Source organism: Sus scrofa, chromosome 13 (assembly GCF_000003025.6).
Source record: "Sus scrofa isolate TJ Tabasco breed Duroc chromosome 13, Sscrofa11.1, whole genome shotgun sequence".
Lineage (NCBI taxonomy): Eukaryota > Metazoa > Chordata > Mammalia > Artiodactyla > Suidae > Sus > Sus scrofa.
Window position 1 is genome coordinate 195,215,731 of NC_010455.5, and position 20,373 is coordinate 195,236,103.

Here is a 20,373-nt window from a genome sequence, read left to right on the forward strand (position 1 = left end):
CCTTTTAGAAGCCCAGGGCTTCCCCAGCCCCACCTACTGCCCCCACTAGCAAATAGTTTGGGAATGCCAAAGCAGGTGCCTGGACCCTTATCTGATCTCAACCTACAATCTAAGACTTCACTTTCCCTAGAGCCAGTCGCCTTCAACCCTCCCTGGTCACGTGCAATAAATAAATGGTCTGCCCTCAACCCCACATGCACCACGTGCTACGAGCCACCCCTCAAGGGACCACCCTTCCAGAAGAGCCCCTTTACCCCGTGGTCTCTCGGCTTGTCTTGTGGGGTAGTTTCACCTCCTCACCTCGCCACAGGGCACAGAACTTCGCCTCTGGCTATTTCTACCTGCCCCCATCCCTCACTACTTCCCCCTTTATTTTCCTCCCAGTATCCAGGTACAAATTTCCTCCCCCATCCAACTGCAGGCTAGGTCCTGGGCTGCTTAGCCCCAAGCCCCTGGGACCCTTAGCAGAGTCCAGGTGCCAAACAGCTCACCTGGGCATGCTCTCCGAACTTTCCTTTGTGTTCTGGTTCCTGTGTATTCACTGGTTCCAAACTATACACCTGGCTGCTCACTCAGGCTCTGGTCTGTCTCCTCCAAAAACTCATATGGTGAATCCTTAATCTCCCATGTGAGGGCGGAGGGTAGGGAGGGGCTTTGGGAGATAATTAGATTTAGGTGAGCTCAGGAAGGTGGAGTGCCCTTGATGAAATGAATGTCCTTAGAAAGAGGATAAGGAGTTCCCGCTGTGGCACACTGGGACGACAGCATCTTGAAAGACTTGGAATGCAAGTGTGATCCCCAGCCTGGCACAATGGGTTGAGGATCTGGCATTGCTGCACCTGCGGCTTAGGTAGAGACTACAGCCTGGATCTGAGTCCTGGCCTGGGAACTCCATGTGCTGTGGGGTGGCCAAAAAAGGGGGGAAAAAAAAGACAAGATGCAAGCTCTCTGTGTGTCCATGCACTCAGATGAAGGCTGCATGAAGGCACAGCCAGGAAAAGGGCCCTCCCCAAGAACCTGACCCTGAACTCAGGACTCTCAGCCTCCAGAACCGTGAGAAATGTTTGCCGTTTAACCCGCCCACCCTATGCTATTTTGTTACAGAAACTCACACTGACTAAGACACCCACCCGCCCAACTCTCCCACCCCAGAGAGCAGGCTGCCTAACTCTGCCTCCTGCTATAGCGTCATATTCGCCCTGGCTCAAGACTGCTCACCAGCAACTGAGACACTTTGCCAATGGGTCCCAGGGGAATATGCCTATCCTTGCTCTCTCCTGAGTACAGACCTTTCACCCCTTGGGCATCTCATCCCTCCGTAGCCCACCGCCTTGGCAATGACCAGAGCACCATGCATATATACTGACTGCCGATGCTGTAAATTGGAGGCAAGTTTATCCTGACCTGTATCAAGCTCCTCCACAGGGGTACTGTGGGCAAAACCAAGAGCCATTTGGCCGAGACCCTGCCCTCAAAGAGTCTGCAGTCTAGGGCCAACCTCACTCTCACGTCCCTTCTGTGGATCCTAGAATCCACAAGTTTTCCCAGGAAAACTGGGTAACCATTCTGTCTTTGGGGCCTCTCTCTTCAACTGTGATTGAAGTGTGTGATAACCTCTAGCCCCTGGTACCATGATAATCACTTGCATTTGGTGCCTGGAGACTTGGAGACATTTCCAGCTGGGCCTTTCCACTTGGTTGCTTTGAGCTAGTCATCAATCTTTCTGAGCCACGATTTTTCTGGACGAGAGAATGTGCGTAGTAGGACCTTCCTTGAAGCGATTGTGAAATCAAAATGACATTAAACTTTTAAGAAGACTTCCCAGGAGGGGGAAAAAGAAAGAGTCTGTGGTCTAGGAAAAGAGTTGACAGAAAAGGCAGACTATGATAGCACATCTAAAAAAGCCATTAAACCCACTCCTAGGCATCTACCCAGAGAAAAACATGACTCGAAAAGACACGTGTACTCCAATGTTCATTGCAGCACTCTATGCAATAGCCAAGACATGGAAACAACCTAAATGTCCATCGACAGAGGCGTGGATAAAGAAGATGTGGCACATATACATGGTGGAATATTACTCAGCCATTAAAAGGAAATAATGGCATTTGCAGCAACATGGATGGACCCAGAAATTATCATGCTAAGTGAAGTCAGTCACCAACATAAAATGCTATCACTTATATGTGGTATCTAAAAAAAGGACACAATGAACTTCTTTGCAGAACAGATACTGACTCACAGACTTTGAAAAACTTATGGTTTCCAAATGAGACAGGTTGGTGGGGGGGGATGCACTGAGGGTTTGGGATAGAACGCTTTGAAAATTTGGTTGTGATGATGGTTGTACACCTATAAATGTAATAAAACTCATTAAGTAATATATTTTTTTTTTTTTTTTGTCTTTTTGCCATTTCTTGGGCCGCTCCCACGGCATATGGAGGTTCCCAGGCTAGGAGTCTAATCAGAGCCGTAGCTGCCAGCCTACGCCAGAGCCAGAGCAACGCAGGATCCGAGCCGCGTCTGCGACCTACACCACAGCTCACGGCAACACCGGAACCTTGACCCACTGAGCAAGGGCAGGGATTGAACCCGCAACCTCATGGTTCCTAGTCGGATTCATTAACCACTGCGCCATGACGGGAACTCCTCATTAAGTAATTTTAAAAATAAAATAAAAGAGCCATTAAACATTAGGACATCAAGGAAACTGCTTGTGTAAGGATGGTTGAGTTCAACCAGACCTGGAAGAAGGGCAAAGTGAAAACGGGAACAGTGCAGATTTAGAGACAGAGTGAGCCAAAAAATAAGAGACAGAGACCAGGATATATCCCAAAGCAAATGAGACTACTGTTTTACTGGCTGTAAGTTTTTTTTTTTTTTTTTTTTTTTTTGTCTTTTTGCCTTTTCTAGAGCTGCTCCCGCAGCATATTGAGGTTCCCAGGCTAGGGATCGATTCGGAGCTGTAGCCACCAGCCTACACCAGAGCCCCAGAAAAAGGCAAAAAAGACAAAAATAATAATAATAATAACCAATCATTTAGGACCTTCAGAACAGACGGGAGAGTTCATGAACTAGGAAGAGATCTTGAGAAAAACTGACGTCCCCAGGCATAACCACGACTGCAACTGGGGATGCAAGACCACTGTCTAAGGGGAAGGGAGGGGAGTTCCCATCATGGTGCAGTGGAAACAAATCCAATTAGGAACCACGAGATTGGGGGTTCGATCCCTGGCCTCGCTCAGTGGGTTAAGGATCCGGCATTGTCCTGAGCTGTGGTGTAGGTCACAGATTCGGCTCAGATCCGGCTTTGCTGTGGCTGTGGTGTAGGGCAGCAGCTACAGCTCTGCTTCAATCCTGGGCCTGGGAACCTCATATGCGGAGAGCGCAACCCTAAAAAGACAAATAAATAAATAAATAAATAAATAAATAAATAAAATAAGGGGAAAGGAGCATAAATAAGGGATGCAGTTAGCCCTCGAAGGTCAACAGCTTTTGGATGACTGAGGATCCGGGTTCAATCCTCGGCTGAAAGGATCAGTCAACAATGGGGCTAATCCTCCCGTTGATATTTAATCACTGAGCTTCTGGGCCGTTTTCTCCATGGGCCTTCTCATCTTTGTTCATTCCAGGGCCAGAATCCACATATTCGCAGGGTCTTTATTCTTCCCGTGGTCCTTACTGTTGAGAGGACACTTTGCTATTAATCCCCACATATAAATGGATAACAAAAAAAAAAAAAATGAGATTTAGTTTCCTACTAGTTACCACCTACCTAAAGATGGATGTGTCTTTCACCAACACAGTTTTTCTGATTATAAAAAGTAACCCCTATTCACTGTAAAATCTTTCCATTAGAGAAAATCGTGCCTAAGAAAATAAGATTCCAGGGAGTTCCTGTTGTGGCTCAGGAGAAACAAACCTGATTGGTATCCATGAGGTTGCAGGTTGGATCCCTGGCCTCGCTCAGTGGGTTAAGGATCCGACGTTGCTGTGAACTGTGGTGTAGGTTGCAGATGCAGTTTGGATCTGGCATTGGTGTAGCTGTGGTGTAGGACAACAGCTACAGCTCCAATTTAAGCCCTAGCCTGGGAACCTCCATATGCCGCAGGTGCAGTCCTAAAAAGATAAATAATGAGAAGATTCCCATTTAATTTGAACACTAAGATCCTTAATAGCATTGTGGCTATTTGGCTATATATACTATTGGTACCTGATGTAATTAAGAGAAATACTTCATAATTAAAGGAAAAAAAGAAAAAAACTTTGAAGATGAACTTTTTGGGAAGCATCATCCAGACAAAGAAACTATGGGGAAAAAACCCACAGAATGTCTGAGAAAAAGGAGAAGGGTAGACCCAGATCATCAAAGGCCACTAAATCATTTTAACATTGCTAGCGGTCAGAGATTCTATTCAAATTAAAGGAAGAAATTCAAAAATATGACTCTCACAGCATCCTGAAGTTAGCTGTAATACTCAGGACATTAAACTATCAAATGTGACTCATGTCCTAATTAAGCTTTCCATTTCAGAATTCCACTAAATAATGTTCACAAGATGAAAAAATTCTATCTCAACATTTCCTCAAGAGAGTTTCATTTTTTTTTTTCCCAATTATAGTTTTCCAGGAACCATCACACAGCAACCAAGACCATACATATCTTATGCTCTTGGTACCAGTCTCCCCAAAGGCCTAGATACATAGGTCTATATGGATAACCCTTGGCTGTCTTGGCTGTGGCTGGGCCCCAGCATCTCGGAGGAGCTGGCTCCATCTGCTCTAATAAAGATAAAATCCAGACGCTCCACACTGCTAGCTGCTTGTTGCTAGCAGGCCCATAAATTCACTTTTCCTGACTTGGATGGGATTCAGAACTGCTGGATCAGAGGCTAAGAAGACAATTAAAATTAAAATTCAGTGGCTATCGGTGAAGAATGATGTTAGCCCTTCTCACTCAAATAAGTTAACTAGTCCTGGTTTAAAGAGTGAGCCGTTCACTTGGATCCTGAAATTCTTTAGTTCCTAAGACTAACCTGCAATGTCTACCAAAAAAAAAAAAATCCGTCTGGCTTTGACCCCGTTTGCTTCCAGAAAGAGAAGGTCATTTGGGTGTTCTTACTTGAAGTAAGCTGAAAACACACTCCCCCAAACATTTTTCTTTAAGGCAATTTAAAGGGTTTGATACAATTGGTGAGAGTTCACAAGACCAAGGCTGTAGGTATTCAAGGCATTCAATCCCCAAATTAAAGCAATTAACTGTTAGGAAAGGAAAAGGGGGGAAAACCACAGAGTGAATTTTTTAAAATCTATTTTAGAATAATTAGGTCGTTAAACTGTTTAGGTAAGTGAAAACCAGAGTTACGAGGTTTTTGTCTTTTTTGTTTTTTGGGTTTTTTTTTGCTTTTTAGGGCCGCACCCATGGCATACAGAGGTTCCTGGCTCAGGGTCCAATCAGAGCTACAGATGCCAGCCTACACCACAGCCACAGCAACACCAGATCCCTAACCCACTGAGCAAGGCCAGGGATCGAACCTACATCCTCATGGATGCTAGTCAAATTCATTAACCACTAAGCCACGACAGGAATGCACTAATTTTTTAAATTACAATGAAATGTTAAAGTTCAAGACATAATCGTAGACTGGAAGTCATTTCCTTTTTCACAGATTTATTGGAGTATAGTTGACTTAATGTTATATAGAATTGAAATAATTTCTAATCACAGAGGCTCCAAGATAAGCGTGATCCTAGCATTGATAAAACTTTCCTAGAGTTCCCGTCGTGGCGCAGTGGTAAACGAATCCGACTAGGAACGATGAGGTTGCGGGTTCAATCCCTGGCCTTGCTCAGTGGGTTAAGGATCCGGCGTTCCCGTAGGTTGCAGACACAGCTCGGATCCCGCAATGCTGTGGCTCTGGCGTAAGCTGGCGGCTACAGCTCCAATTAGACCCCTAGCCTGGGAACTCCATATGCCACTGGATCGGCCCTAGGGAAAAAAAAAAAAAAAAAAAAAAAAAAAAAAACTTTTCTAAAACCTCACAGCAGATCTTGCACTGCTCTTGGAACATTTTTTTCTAAAAATATTTTTTCATGCTCGATAAACTGCTCAAGAGGAGTAACATTAAAATGATCATCCTGCAAATATTTTTCCTCCCATAATATGAACCACAAGCAGAATTCAAGATACAGTTATTAGCAATATCCGGAAGGCATTAAATAGATAAACTTGCTCAAGCACTGAGAAGCCCAAAATGGCCTGAGATTACTATGAAATGTTTCGAAATTCTCTATTCTAAAAAGGATATTTTATTAATCTAATTCCAGCTAAAATGATAACCAAAGTGTTTTAAATAGCAAAATAATCTGCTCCTTCAAGATAGCTCACTTCCAGAGATCTAAAAAACAGGGAGTTCCCACTGCGGTGCAGCACAAACAAATCCGACTAGTATCCATGAGGATGCAGGTTCAACCCCTGGCCTCACTCAGTGGGTCAGGGATCCAGTGTTGCTGTGAACTGTGGTGTAGGTTGAAAACCCGGATGGGATCCCACTTGGCCGTGGCTGTAGCAGCTCTGATTCAACCCCTAGCCTGGGAACTTCCATATGCCTCGGGTGCGGCCCTAAAAAGGAAAAAAACAAACAACACCTAAGCTCCTCTTCCAAGGAAAGAAACTTAAATGTGTGGTCTCTAATAGTATTTCTTTTGAATGCAAGGTTTTTCAACCTCAGCGCAGATCCAGATAATTCTTATCTGGAGACTGCCCCCTGCATTGTAGGCTGTTACAAACAGCCCTGGCCTGTACCAGATAGATGCCAGATTTCTCCTTTTATCTAGGTAGATGCTAGGTGTCACAATCAAAAATATCTCCATACATTTCTAAATGTCACCTGGTGAGCAAAAGTGGCCCCAGTGAAGGACCTGTCCTAATACAACACAATAAAAAAATATCAACCAGCAGAAGTGTATCAGCCAAAACCTGACACCCAAAGATAGCTCCGTTTCAAAGTACCTCACAAATACTCCCTTTTGCAGCTTTGGTAAATAAATGAGTCATTCTCACAGTTTTTTAAGTAAATAAAATATTGCTCTTTTTTTACTGTGAAATATAGGAGCTTCAGGAGTTCCCATCATGGCACAGTGGAAACGAATCCGACTAGGAACTATAAGGTTACGGGTTCAACCCTGGCCTCACTCAGTGGGTTAAGGATCCGACGTTGCTGTGAGCTGTGGTGTAGGTCACAGACACGGCTTGGATCTAGCATTGCTGTGGCTGTGGTGTAGGCCGGCAGCTGTAGCTCCGATTGGACCCCTAGCCTGGGAACCTCCATATACTGCAGGTGCAACCCTAAAAAGCCAAAAAAAAAAAAAAAAAAAAAAAAGAAATAGGAGCTTTAAAATACACTGTTTCCAGTGCTTCATTTCTCAACCTATAACTGAAGTCATGGTAGTATAACAACAGAAAATACAAAACTAATATACCACCAGGCTATGGAGTGAAAAGCTGGCTTTGTTATTGACAGAGTCATAACTAAGTAAACATTTCTATTGATCCTCAGCTTTTCAAGAGCAAACAGTAAGGAAAGGATGCCGTCAGGAAAGCAAAATGACACCCCAAAAATGGAGAAAATGTTTGCACATCATATATCTGATAAGGGACCTATATATAGAATACACAACTCCTTACAATTTAATAAAGCCAGAGAAAGCCACCTTAAACATGAGCAAAGAATATGCACACTGAGGTATATGGAATGATTGGCCAACAGAGACCTGCTGTATCGCACAGAGAACTCTACCCAATGTTCTGTGATAATCTACGTTGGAAAAGAATCTAAAAGAGAATGGATGTATGAATCACTCTGCTGCACGGCACAACTCTCACAATACTGTAAATCAATGATACTTCCATAAGACTTTAAAAATGAAGACAAAAAAAAAAGAAAGCAGAGTCTGAATAGACATTGCTCCAAAGAAAATAGATAATTAGCCAATGAGCAAATGAAAAGATGTTCAGCATCATGAAGTATGAGGGAAATGCAAATCAAAAGCAAAAGGGGTTACCTCCTCTCATCCATTAGGCAGACTATAATCAAAAAAAAATAGATAATAACAGGAGTTCCTGTCATGGCAAAGTGGTTAACAAATCTGACTAGGAACCGTGAGGTTGTGGGTTCGATTCCTAGCCTCGCTCAGTGGGTTAAGGATCCGGTGTTGCCGTGAGCTGTGCTGTAGGTTGCAGACACGGCTCGGATCCCGAGTTGCTGTGGCTCTGGTGTAGGCTGGCAGCTATAGCTTCGATTTGACCCCAGCCTGGGAATATCCATATGCCACGAGAGCGGCTGAAGAAATGGCAAAAAGACAAAAAAAAAAAAAAAAAAAGATAATAACGAATGCTGGCAAGGATATGGGGAAATGGGAATCCTCATTCACTGCTGGCGGGAATATAAAATGGTGCAGGCACTATTCACAATAGCCAAGACATGGAAACAACCCAAATGTCCATGACAGATGATTGGATTCGGAAGATGTGGTATATATACACAATGGAATACTACTCAGCCATAAAAAAGAATGACATAATGCCATTTGCAGCAACATGGATGGAACGAGAGAATCTCATACTGAGTGAAATGAGCCAGAAAGACAAAGACAAATACCATATGATATCACTTATAACTGGAATCTAATATCCAGCACAAAGGAACATCTCCTCAGAAAAGAAAACCATGGACTTGGAGAAGAGACTTGTGGCTGCCTGATGGGAGGGGGAGGGAGTGGGAGGGATCGGGAGCTTGGGCTTATCAGACACAACTTAGAATAGATTTACAAGGAGATCCTGCTGAGTAGCATTGAGAACTTTGTCTAGATACTCATGTTGCAACAGAAGAAAGGGTGGGGGAAAAAAATGTAATTGTAATGTATACCTGTAAGGATAACCTGACCCCCTTGCTGTACAGTGGGAAAATAAATAAATAATAAATAAATGGAGAAAAAATAAATAAATAAAATAAAATAAAATGGTGCAGGCACTATGGAAAACAATCTGGAAGTTCCTCAAAAGGTTAAACATAGAATTACCATATGACCCAGCAATTCCACTCTGAAATCTATACCAGAAAGAATTTAAAATAAATATTCAAACAAGTCTTTGCACACTAATGTTTATAGCAGTAACGATTCACAACAGTCAACAGGCGGAAACAACCCACATGCCCAATAATTAATGAATGGATATAAATAAAATGTGATACACCCATACAATGAAATATTATTTGACAATAAAAAGGAATGCAGTGGTGATACACTGCAGCACAGATGACCCTCAAAAACAATACCCTGGAGTTCCCACTGTGGCTCAGCAGGTTAAGGACCCAGTGTTGTCTCTGTGAAGATGGAGGTTCAATCCCTGGCCTCGCTCAATGGGTTAAGGATCCAGCTTTGCCACAAGCTGCAGCATAAGTCACAGATGCCACTCAGATTCAGTGTTGCCATGGCTGTGGCGTAGGCTGCAGCTGCGGCTGTGGCGTAGGCTGCAGCTTCAGCTGCAGCTCCTACTCAACTGCTGGCCCAGAAACTTTCATCTACCACAGGTGTGGCCTTAAAAAGAAAAAAAAAAAAATGCTAACTGAAAGAAGACAGTCAAAAAAGACCACATTTTAGGAGTTTCTGTGTGGCTGAACCCGACTAGTATCCATAAGGATGCAGGTTCGATCCATGGCCCCAATTAGTGGGTTAAGGAACTAGTGTTATCATAAGCTATAGCATAGGTCACAGATGCAGCTCAGCTCTGGTGTTACCATAGCTGTGGTGTAGGCTGGCAGCTGCAGCTCTGATTTGACCCCTAGCCTAGGAACTTCCACATGCTGCAGGTGCAGCCGTAAAAAAAAACAATTAAAAAAAAATAAAAATTCTAGAATTGATTATGGTGAGGGCTGCCCAATTCTGTAAATAAACCAAGAACCACTGAACCGTACACGTCAAAGAACCGAATTGTATGGTATGTAAATTACATCCTAATGAAATTGTTCTCAAAATGAAAACAACGTATAGGCAAGACACAGAAGACTTCGTCGTGCTTTCAGAACACAGTGTCACCAACACTGGCAGTGACAGAAGCTGGAGCCATCACAGGAAGGAAATTTGATAGGAAAGATAAGCCAGGACACTGACAGTCTCATTTTAAAAGAGGGAGGAGGTGAATGTCACTACCGTTGGTTGATAGAATGAAATTCGTCTACACGAGTAACATAAAGATTGGACTATAAATACAATCATCGAAAATCTGGAGGATAAAGGAAGTAAGAAGCAATAAATAAGCTCAATTGTTCATTTGTCATAACAGGAAGTCAAAAAATAAAAGTGGCATAAGCATGTTATTTAGTGATATAAAGACAACCACTAGAAGACCTAAAAACAAACAAAAGTGATTATTTCTGGAGAGGACAAAAGTGGGTGGGGGAAAAAAACAAAACAGGGACAGAATGTGTTTCTCATGATAAGCTCATCTATTCGAGAATTAGTTTGTTAATGCCATGGAATTATTACTTTGCATGTCATTTTTAGAAACAAACTTGTCATTACTTGAGTTGAAGAATTTACATGAAATGTGAATATACTTTGTGAATAGATAAACACGAACCTACCGTATGTAGAGCACAGGGAACTATATGCAATATCTTGTAATAACTTACAATGCAAAAGAATCTGAAAAGAATATACATATATATATAAAGCTGAATCACCTGGCTGTACACCTGAAACTAATACAATACAACACGGTACACCAACTACACTTCAATTAAAAAAAATAAATAAATTTGGAGTTCCCGCTGTGGCACAGTGGGTTATGAATCCAACTACAGCAGCTCTGATCCCTGCAGATTTCAATCCCCAGACCAGTGCAGTGTGTTAAAGGTTCTGGTGCAGGTGGCAGCTACGGCTCAGATTCCATTGCCTGGTCTGCAAACTTCCATATGCCACAAGTGCAGCCATAAAAAAATAATAATAATTAAAGTGTTTCATCATCACTGAAGTTATGATTTAAATATATCACATCATGGGAGTTCCCATCCTGGTACAGCGGAAACAAATCCAACTAGGAACCACAAGGTTGTGGGTTCGATCCCTGGCCTCACTCAGTAGGTTAAGGATCCGGTGTTGCCATGAGCTGTGGTGTAGGTCGCAGATGCGGCTCGGATCTGGTTTTCTGTGGCTCTGCTGTAGTCCGGCGGCTACAACTCCGATTAGAGCCCTAGCCTGGGAACCTCCATATGCAGCAGGTGCAGCCCTAAAAAGCAAAACAAACAAACAAACGAATAAATAAATAAATTACAGCAAACCAAGTTTTACAGCCAGAGACTGCATCCTTAGTAAGGCAGCTTGGAAATGTATGTTAGATCCTTAAGAGAACAAGAAACACACACAAAGTGCCTACCCTCTCTATGGCACTTAAGAAGCATCAGAAGGTCAAAGTTTGGCCATGGCAAGAATATCCAAAATATCCTAACAACCTCTGAATCCAAAGACATTTGAGATGTTAGAAGGCACATGTGGCAGTCTCCCCACACAGCTTGAATACACTTTAAAAACATTTTAAAAAGAAAAAAAGGTGGAGGAGTTCCCTGGTGGTCTAGTGGTTAGGATTCAGTGCTTTCACCACTGCAGCCCTGGTTCAATGCCTGCTCTAGGAAACAAAGCCACTGTAAGCCACAGCGTAAATAATAATAACAATAATAATAATAAAGGAGAATATAGAGGCTGCTTGTCAGAGAACAGAAAGAAATTACTACATAGTTGCTTATAATCAGGGTTACAACTCCGACACTGGGGACTCAGGATTCCAGGCAGCCAAACTGGGGCATTCTTAAATGTTAGGTGGTAGAATTAATTAGATGTTATGCCAAGCAACACACATGACCAGGAGTGACCAGGGTACCCCAGAGACCTAGGGGCCATACAGGCGTGGAAAGGGGCCTTGGGGTTAGCAGAATGGGGGCTGGGAGGGGAGCTATGGCACGATAAAGGACTTGCCCACAGGTTCCCACTGTCCAAGGATATCCTTGTGCAGGTGAGGAGATCAAAATGCACATTTTGCAAAAAAAAAAGACCCAAACTATCACATTAGCTCAGGAATCAGGTCAGACTCCTACAAAGTCAAAAAAAAAAAAAAAAAAAAACCACAAACCAACAAACAAAGCACATCTGAAGGTCATGGCGAGAATAAACCCACAGTTCTGAACCTTTAAAACACTGCACAGGAGTTAGTTCCCCCTGTGGCACAAGTTTGATCCCCAGCCCAGCACAGTGGGTTAAGGCGGTAGCAACTTAGATCTGATCCCTGGCCCAGGAACTCCATTTGCTGCAAGGTGGGGAAAAAAAAAAAAAAATCCACTGCTCAAAAATCAAGTGGGAACTAGCTAATGAGTTGCTGACTCTCCTACATTTTCCTGCTCAAACTCTCCTTTTGGGAGTTCCCATCGTGGCTCGGTGGAAACGAATCTAACATCCATGAGGACGCAGATTCAATCCCTGGCCTTGCTGTGGTGTAGGTCACAGAAGCAGCTCAGATCTGATGTGGCTGTAGCTGTGGCTGTGGCGTAGGCCAGCAGCTACAGCTCCAATTCGACCCCTAGCCTGGGAACCTCCAGATGCCACGGAGGCAGCCCTAAAAAGCAAAAAAAAAAAAAAAAAAAAAAAAAAATTATCCTTTTGCCCAGCCCACCACCTCCTCCTCTTCTGAAAAGTACTCATTGGGTGGAAAACCCAACCACTCCATTTCCATGGTCTTAACCACTCCACGGATCCCCAGACTCCTGCCTCCCCCTGGCCTCCCGTCCCCCCGGAGGTTGACCTGGTGGCTTTCCAGAGCTTGTTATCACCCCAGCAGTGGGAACCAGAAGCAGCATCCAGAACTGATCCGTCTTTACAAGCTGAGCATCTCCTGGCCCAGGACAAGGGTGATTAGGCAGACAGGAGAGGGGCCATTGCAAAGGCAGGATATCCTGTCTCTACGGCCCCAGAGAACTATGTTTGGGGTTTTTTAAGGAAAAGCAACTGAATCTTCTTCACCTACTCTCCCATTCATTCCCCGCCAATTCCAAGCCAAGCCTGGTCCCAGGTCTGCTGTCTCCCAGTCTCATCACCTCATACCTGTACACTCCCCTATATTCTCAGCCTTTGATCTTTAATAAAATCCAGCTCTAGGGGACAGAAGCTGGAAATAAATTATGCAAGGGGTTTTTTTGAGTTTTGTTTTTTAAAGGAAAGAACCCTGGACCCAGAGTCAGGTTCGTTTATTTATCTATTTGTTTTACTTATTTATTCATTTACTTATTTGCTTACCACCTCTGTGGCATGCTGATTCCAGTGCCAGGGACTGAACCCAAGCCACAGCAACAACAAGGCAGATTCTTAAACATTAGGCCACCACGGAACTCCTGTTTTACTTCAATTTTTTTGGTTGGTTGGTTGGATGTTTTTTAAGGCTGTACCTGCAGCATATGGATATTCCCAGGCTAGGGGTCAAATTGGAGCTACCACTGCCAGCCACAGCCACAGCAATGCAGGATCCAAGCCACATGTGCAACCTGCATCACAGCTCACAGCAACACCAGGTCCTTAACCCACCAAGGGAGGCCAGGGATCGAACCCACGGCCTCATGGCTACTAATAGGGTTCATTACCACTAAGCCACAATGGGGACGCCTTTGTTTTATTTCTTTAAACCAAAGACACTTTCCCCTCCCTTTCATTTCTCCTCCTTCATAAATTCAAAGTGGCCCCAGCCAAACTGCTAGAAACCCCTTCCTCCAACTATATCCAAGTGTCCCTTTAAGGCAAGAAACTCCGTGACAGCACCAAGACTCAGAGGCCTGGGTCCATTCAGAAACTGAGGATGCGCTCAACTGAAAGCATCTTCCTCCCACAGCTCCTCTCAGAGTCATCACTCTTTTGGATGCACACAGCTAAGCAGCTCTTATATTGGTCCAGTGTGTTTTGCTGTTGTTTCAATAAACCAAGACCTCACTTGCAGCTGAATGCAAAGCTATGAGCTCAGGCTCAGCTCAACACAGAAGAATCTCTCTCCACCTAGCAAAGGAGCTCCAAGGGCTTCTGGAAGAATCTCACACAAGTCCAGGAGGAATCTCTCCATATCCACAGTCTCGGCCTTTATGAATTTCTTAATGAGGTCCCTGGAGACCACAGGAACAGTGAAAGGCTTATGCTAGAGGGGTGTGGAGGTTGGAGAGGGGACGGAAGGGGAAACCCACCACACTGTGAGTATTTTGTACCTTTTACACTACAGCATTGTTTTATTTTCAGAAAAAAACTCTGTTCCTGGCTGAGTACTGCTTTATTTTTGAGTGCCGCCTTTAATCTTTTAATTTTTTTACATTTTTAAATAAGTGATTTGGCCTACAATGAAGACAGAGAATTTCTTTTTTCACCCAGGAATTATTATTTAGATAGAACTGAATGTTTAGAGATGAAATACTCTGAAGTTTAGCAGAGTGAAAAACAGAAAAATGTTGCTGGGGCCTTGCAAATAGGTATTTTTTTTTTCCTGGTCCTATGTGGGGGAGGGAAACAGAACAGATACACTCTTTCCATCTGCTTAATTTAGAAAGGAAAATGAGTATGTATCTATGCATGTATGTACACACACACACACACACACACCCCAGTGAAACAGTGTTTCAGATGCAGGAGTGCAAAGGATCCCACACAGTGAAAACAAGGATCTTTCTCAACCATAAGCCTGAACCTGTGGGATTCAGGATTCACTGTACAGGACTCTGTACACTGCCCAACGAATCAAAGTCTCTTTCTGCTTCTTATATTCTTTTTTTTTTTTTTCTTCTGCTTTTTAGGGCTACATTAGCTGCATGTGAAGGTTCCTAGGCTGGGGGCGGGGGGGGTTGAATCGGAGCCTACACCACAGCCACAGTGATCCGAGCCTCATCTGTGACCTACACCACAGCTCATGGCAACACCAGATCCTTAACCCACTAAGCGAGGCCAGGGATCGAACCTGCAACCTCCTGGTTCCTAGTTGGATTCGTTTCCGCTGCGCCAGAGGACGAGAGAACGCCTCTGCCTCCTGTGTTCTCAGGCAGAAGCTCCCTGCCACCACTGACTTCCAAGTGAGGCCTGGATGTGATTCCCCATGCTCTGACCTGCACACCTCATTCACAAAATCCTCCTTCTGGCTTAACTTGTAAGTAAGCTGCTGAGGTTTGGAAAGGAAAGGTGCGTTACTTTGCAAAGGAGGTTGTTACCACGTGCACCCAGCTGGCCCAGGGCAAAGCTCTGGGGGAGGAATTCCAGCTCAGGCACTCCAGAATGCCTGGGGTTACGTCTGCTCACTAGAACTGCAGGAATTTGGGGGCTGGGGGCTGCGGGGGTGGGCACAGGCCATCCAGGCATCCCCTTTCTGGTTTTGGAGGGGGAGGGGAGAGGTGGGGCACTGGGAGAGACTACTGTGGGGGAGGGAGGGTTGAGGAAGTCTTTGTCCAGGCTCTTTGGAGGCACATTAGAGTGGAGTTAAATTGTCAGCTAATGAGATTTCCCAACCACGTGCTCCCTTTTAAGTCTAGCCCCCCCCCCCCAGGGATTTGATCCCCAGACTGCAGCAGGGGGCAAAGCGGCCTTCAAGCGTCCCTAAGGGCCAGAGAATTCCCAGAACAAGTGTGGGAAGGCTCGGAATCACTTCTAGGAGTGGAGCCTGAAATAGGTTATCTTATTTATTCACTGGCATGGAACAGTAGTGCTCCTGGCCCCAGAGCCTGTAAGAGGCAGCTTCCGCTTGGGGTGACCCGACAGGCCCTGGGGAGCCAAGGGTTTGGGGAACATTCCCTGTGGGCTTCTGCCCCCACTACACAGACCATTCTCTTGATTAGTTTTTGGTGTTTTGTTTGCTTGTTTGTTTGTTTTGGCCATTAAAGGCCCCTTGGTCTATATTCAAAGGATGCGTTATGGACCCAGCTCAATAATTTGCCCCAACAGGCAAAAAAGGGTGTTGAAACAGGAAGCATTTTTCTCCGTATCTTATTCCGGAGCCAAGCCTGAGACTGTCTTTTTCAAACCATGTATTCATCTGATTATGGGTTATTGAGGGGCTTTGCTTGTTTTCGTTTTTCCGGTATGAAACTGGCTTCTCCCTTCGCCTGAAGGAAATGAGCAATGCTGAGCCAGTGGAGCAGAGAAAAAGCAAAGTCAAAACACACTGACAGCATTTTGAAGATATTCAATGAAATCAATTCGCCTCTTCTCCCTTCCCTAGTTAGTCAGCAGCCCCCTCCGTAGGTATATTTCTCTTCTATTCAAAGATAATTACCTAGCAACTCGGGTGTTTACCACTCCAAGACAACCTCCCTGGCTGAAGCTCTTGATGGTGGGGTACAAGACAGCATATTCTAGAAACCAGCGATTGACCCAGCTTCTGCTACAAGACACGGCTCAGATTTCACTTCTACCAGGAAGTGTTCCCTGCTTGCCTCCAGGTACCTCTTTGTTCAAACCTCCCTCCATCGGGTTTCACCTACTTTGCACAGCGGCCATTGGTTCACCAGGCTCCCCACCTGGCCAAGGATTCCTCCTCCACACCCAGGCCTGGGTCTCAACATAGCCTTTAAGGAAGAAGGAAGGAAGCAGAAACAACTAAAACCTAGTGGAAATCCGAATACAAAAAAAAAAAAAAAAAGGAACTGTAAGCGATTAGATTAGATAAGTATACTGAAGTCTAAGGTCAAGTCAACCAAGTCCTGTTTGAAGCTGAAAAAAAGCAATCTCTCCTGCTTTTTAAAATAGAAGAGGAGCTGGGAGAATAGAAAATTGCAGAAAAGGAAAGAGATGAGAGACCTTGCTCTGCAATTGAGTCTCTTTAACAGGAAAACATTATTCCAGCGTTTAGTACGTGGCAGTCACTGTGCCAGTTGATTTATAGTGTCGTTTAACCCCTACTTCCACCGCAACAAATGAGGGTACTCATTACCCCCACTTTACAGACGCGGAAACTGAGACGCACGGAGATTAAGTAGCCCGGGCTGGAATGGATCACCCGGCTCGGGAGTGATGCTGAGTAGGCACTGGAAGCTGGGTTTGTTTGACCTCCGCGCCCAGGCTCTCAATCTCTTCTCCAGCTCAAACAAAGTGGGCGCCAAATCGGCACGCGTGGGTAACCCGATCCACACCGCTCAAGAATGCCCCACAGCTGCTCCGCGGGGCCGCGTGGATACCACTGAAACGGGCACGGATTGGCCAGCGTCCCCAAGGGCTCGCGCGCGTCCTTCAAGACTTGCCAACACGCAGGGAAAGGCAGACTTGGAATCAACCTGGGCTGACTCAGGGACAAGGCCAGAGGATGCTACAGGAAAGGAGGTGAGCGTGGCTCAGTCAGCGCCCCGACGGGCCACCAAGGTGTAGGGGGCCTTAGGGCGCCGTGCGCAGCAGGGACTGGGCGCGAAGGCGCCGTCTGGTCGTCTTTTCCCTGCAGCATCTCGCCAGGAGGCCCGGGGAGGGGGCGTCACCTGACAGCATGCACCAACTTCTCCCAGCTCGGAGGGGGCGCGCGGCGGCTGCTGGGGCCGGGGGAGCGCAGCGCGAAGCTCTAACCCAATGGCGAGGTCTGTAAACAAAAGCGGGCCCCACGCGCGACCCCAGCCAGGCGATGAGCGGCGAGGCTCAGCAGCATCCGAGCCGCTGAGCCCGCAAGAGAGCGAGGTGGGAGTAGGTTCCTGAGCGGGGACCTCACGCACAGACCCGAGGACCCCGCGCCCGGACCAGTCATTGTCTGCGCGCGGGCAGGAGGCCGCTTTAAATGTCCCCTCCCAGGTCTGCCGCGGGTCCCAGGCCCTGTGTGCCGATCCCCGGGCTCTCCGCCTCGTGTGTCGGGTCCCAAGCACTGTACTGATTGCCCAGGTGAGTGTCCAGACGACGTCGCCGAAAACCTAGGCCTGGAGATGCCCAAGTCAGGGACGGAGACACACACACAGAGACACACGCAAGCACACGCACGCCCTCCCCAAAGTTGACAAAAAATCAGCCGACAAATACTAAGTGACGCCGCCGCCGCAGGTCCGCGCTGACCTCCTGCTGCCAGGAAGACCGAATACCAACGCCTGGACACTGTCACTTCCATTTGGCGCCGGGCACCTGAGCGCCACTGACTCGTCCCCCTCTTGACTGCTCCCTCGAGCGAGGGATATCTCCCCTGGCCTCCTCGTACAAGCTCCCCACCTCCCAAATGTGGGAATGCGAAAACAATACGAGTAAAGCCCAACCGGGGGGAGCTAGGACCCACCGGGAGCCCCAGTGTGCGGGAGATGGGGGTCAGGACGTGCCCGTCACGGGCAGAGGGGCTCTGGGCATCCTCAGCGCCGTCCCTCGGGGCGGCTCTGGCCAGCCAGCCTGCGCTCCCCAGACCCGCAGTACTCACCCGCGACGCTCATCCCAGATCTCAGTCACAGGGCCAGGGACAATGCGGGGCCGCTGGGCTCCCGGGGCTGCGGGCGCCAAAGCGTTCGCTGCGCTGCAGAGCTGCGCGCCCGACGGCGGCGGCGCTGCTCCGCCCGGCTGTGCACCGGACCGTTCGCTGTCTGCCAATCGGAGCTGTCAGGGTGCCTCCGCCTGCGGCCCCGGGGGCGGGGCAGCGGGAGCCCGTGGGAAACCGAGCACCGATTGGGCGGCCTGACAATCGCTCCGCCTCCGGCCGGCCAATCAGAAACGGCGGGTACAGGAGCGGGGCGTTCGGAGTTGGGCTCGGCAGTGACAACAGGCGCACGCTGGGTACCCGGGCTGTATCCCAGCCACCGACGCGCGACTGGAGAGATGCTCGCACCACGAGCGCGGGGACTGCCTTCCCACGAAGTTCCGGCGGCGCGGCCAAGGGAAAGCAGGGGAAGGCAGCCTTGGCGCGGCGGGCTGAGCAACGGCGAGGAATCCCCTAACAAAGCAGCTCTGGGAGGGCCGAGCGGCCTCCGCCTCCTCCCGCAATAGGTCCGCAAAGCTGCCTGTCACTGTGCATAGGTGGAGGTGGCCAATGACGTAAAGACAAGGAGCTCGAGTTGGCGCGCGCGCGCGGCTCGGCATCAGTGGGATTGGTCCGAGGTAAAGGATTTTCCTGCCACCTTAGGAGGAGAGGAAAGGGGACCGGAACGGGGGAGGGGAAGAGCCAAAAAACGTTGTACCTGAGACACGTGGTCTGGCTTGGGAGACGTGTACCAGACTCTAGGGGGAGACAGGAACTTTTTTTACGAGAGGGGAAAAAAAAAAACCCTAACGTAATCCCTTCCTGTGGATTCCGGGGCTGTTAGACGCTAACCAAGCTCCGGGTAGGTCACGGTGGCCTTATCCGAATCCTGGGAAGTCCAGGACTCGCCGGGTTGACCCACCTTGCCCAGCTAGTACACGTAAAAGCACAGCCTCACGTTCACCTACTGAGCAGAATGCGACTCGGGCTACGTTCCCACAGACCTCCCGATCTCTTCCGTAAAATCTGGAAACGATGTTTGCCTTTTGAAAGGTTGTGAAGGACGAGGAAGCCCGGACGCTGACAGTAGAGACTCTAAGGAAATCTCTTCCCCACACCCGCCCGTGCTTCGTCCTCACCTTAAGAGCGTTAGACACCACCATGAAGAACAAAGGTTGGGATGAAAATTCATTACTACCTGATTCGGTGGTCCAGTTAGCCTCAGAGGGTAGGAGACCCGCGCTCCCGGGCTGTTCTAGCTGAAAACAGAAGGAAACCGCGAGAATATTTGCCTGTGTCCTAGAGGGTAAAACGAAACTGCAAACCCGAAAGTCACCCTTGACTTCTCCTTCTCCTCCTCCTTCCTACCGTCTAGCCTACCTCTCCAAATCCATGCCCTCCTCCCTATCCTCTCTCCCCGGTGACCAAGTCAAGAACCTCCCATCTCTTTCTACCCCAGGCCTTGCCTCCTGAAATCCATTCGCTTTGCAGAGTCATCCTTCCAAAAGATGTACAGGAAAATCCCATCTTGCTCTCTCACTTCTCCATCCCTTCCTTTTACCCAGAACCCACCCACCCTATGCTTTCCTTTGACGTGCCTAATTCCCACCTGTTCCTCACACTCCATCAGCCAATGCATTTGTGCAGTAGACTTTTGCTGAACTCCAACCACAGCGGACAGTCTTGTAGACCCTGGAAATCTGTATCCAGTTAAGGTTATGTACCTATATCTCCTACCCCCAAAGCTCCCACCAGCCTCTATATCATAAGAGGCTGAAACTGCCAGTTAATTCTGGTCTCCTCAATAGCAGAGCACTCGATTGGATCCAGAGTTTGCTCTCATGCTCTCTGCTGTATTCTAGCCCTTAGCACTGTACTCGGCACATTTGGGGCACTTAAAA

At 47.0% G+C, this 20,373-nt stretch overlaps 2 protein-coding genes across 4 annotated transcripts in view; one reads left to right on the forward strand and one right to left on the reverse strand.

Annotated features, from left to right (window-relative positions):
- Positions 1-20,020, reverse strand: part of TIAM1 (T-cell lymphoma invasion and metastasis 1) — a 461,256-nt gene extending 441,236 nt beyond the window's left edge. Inside the window, exon 1 of one of the 3 annotated variants that reach the window (XM_021070904.1) lies at positions 19,671-20,020. The gene's annotated coding sequence lies outside the window, so the exon portion shown is untranslated. Of the gene's footprint in view, positions 1-18,439; positions 18,597-19,670 lie in introns of those variants that run through there. The other 2 variants (XM_021070903.1, XM_021070906.1) reach the window with 2 other exon arrangements.
- On the forward strand, positions 17,620-19,664 carry LOC110256367. The gene is made up of 3 exons (XM_021069843.1): positions 17,620-17,724; positions 17,854-17,922; positions 18,379-19,664. Exons 1-3 carry the CDS (start codon positions 17,620-17,622, stop codon positions 18,997-18,999), a joined length of 795 nt encoding a protein of 264 aa, XP_020925502.1. The 3' UTR covers positions 19,000-19,664.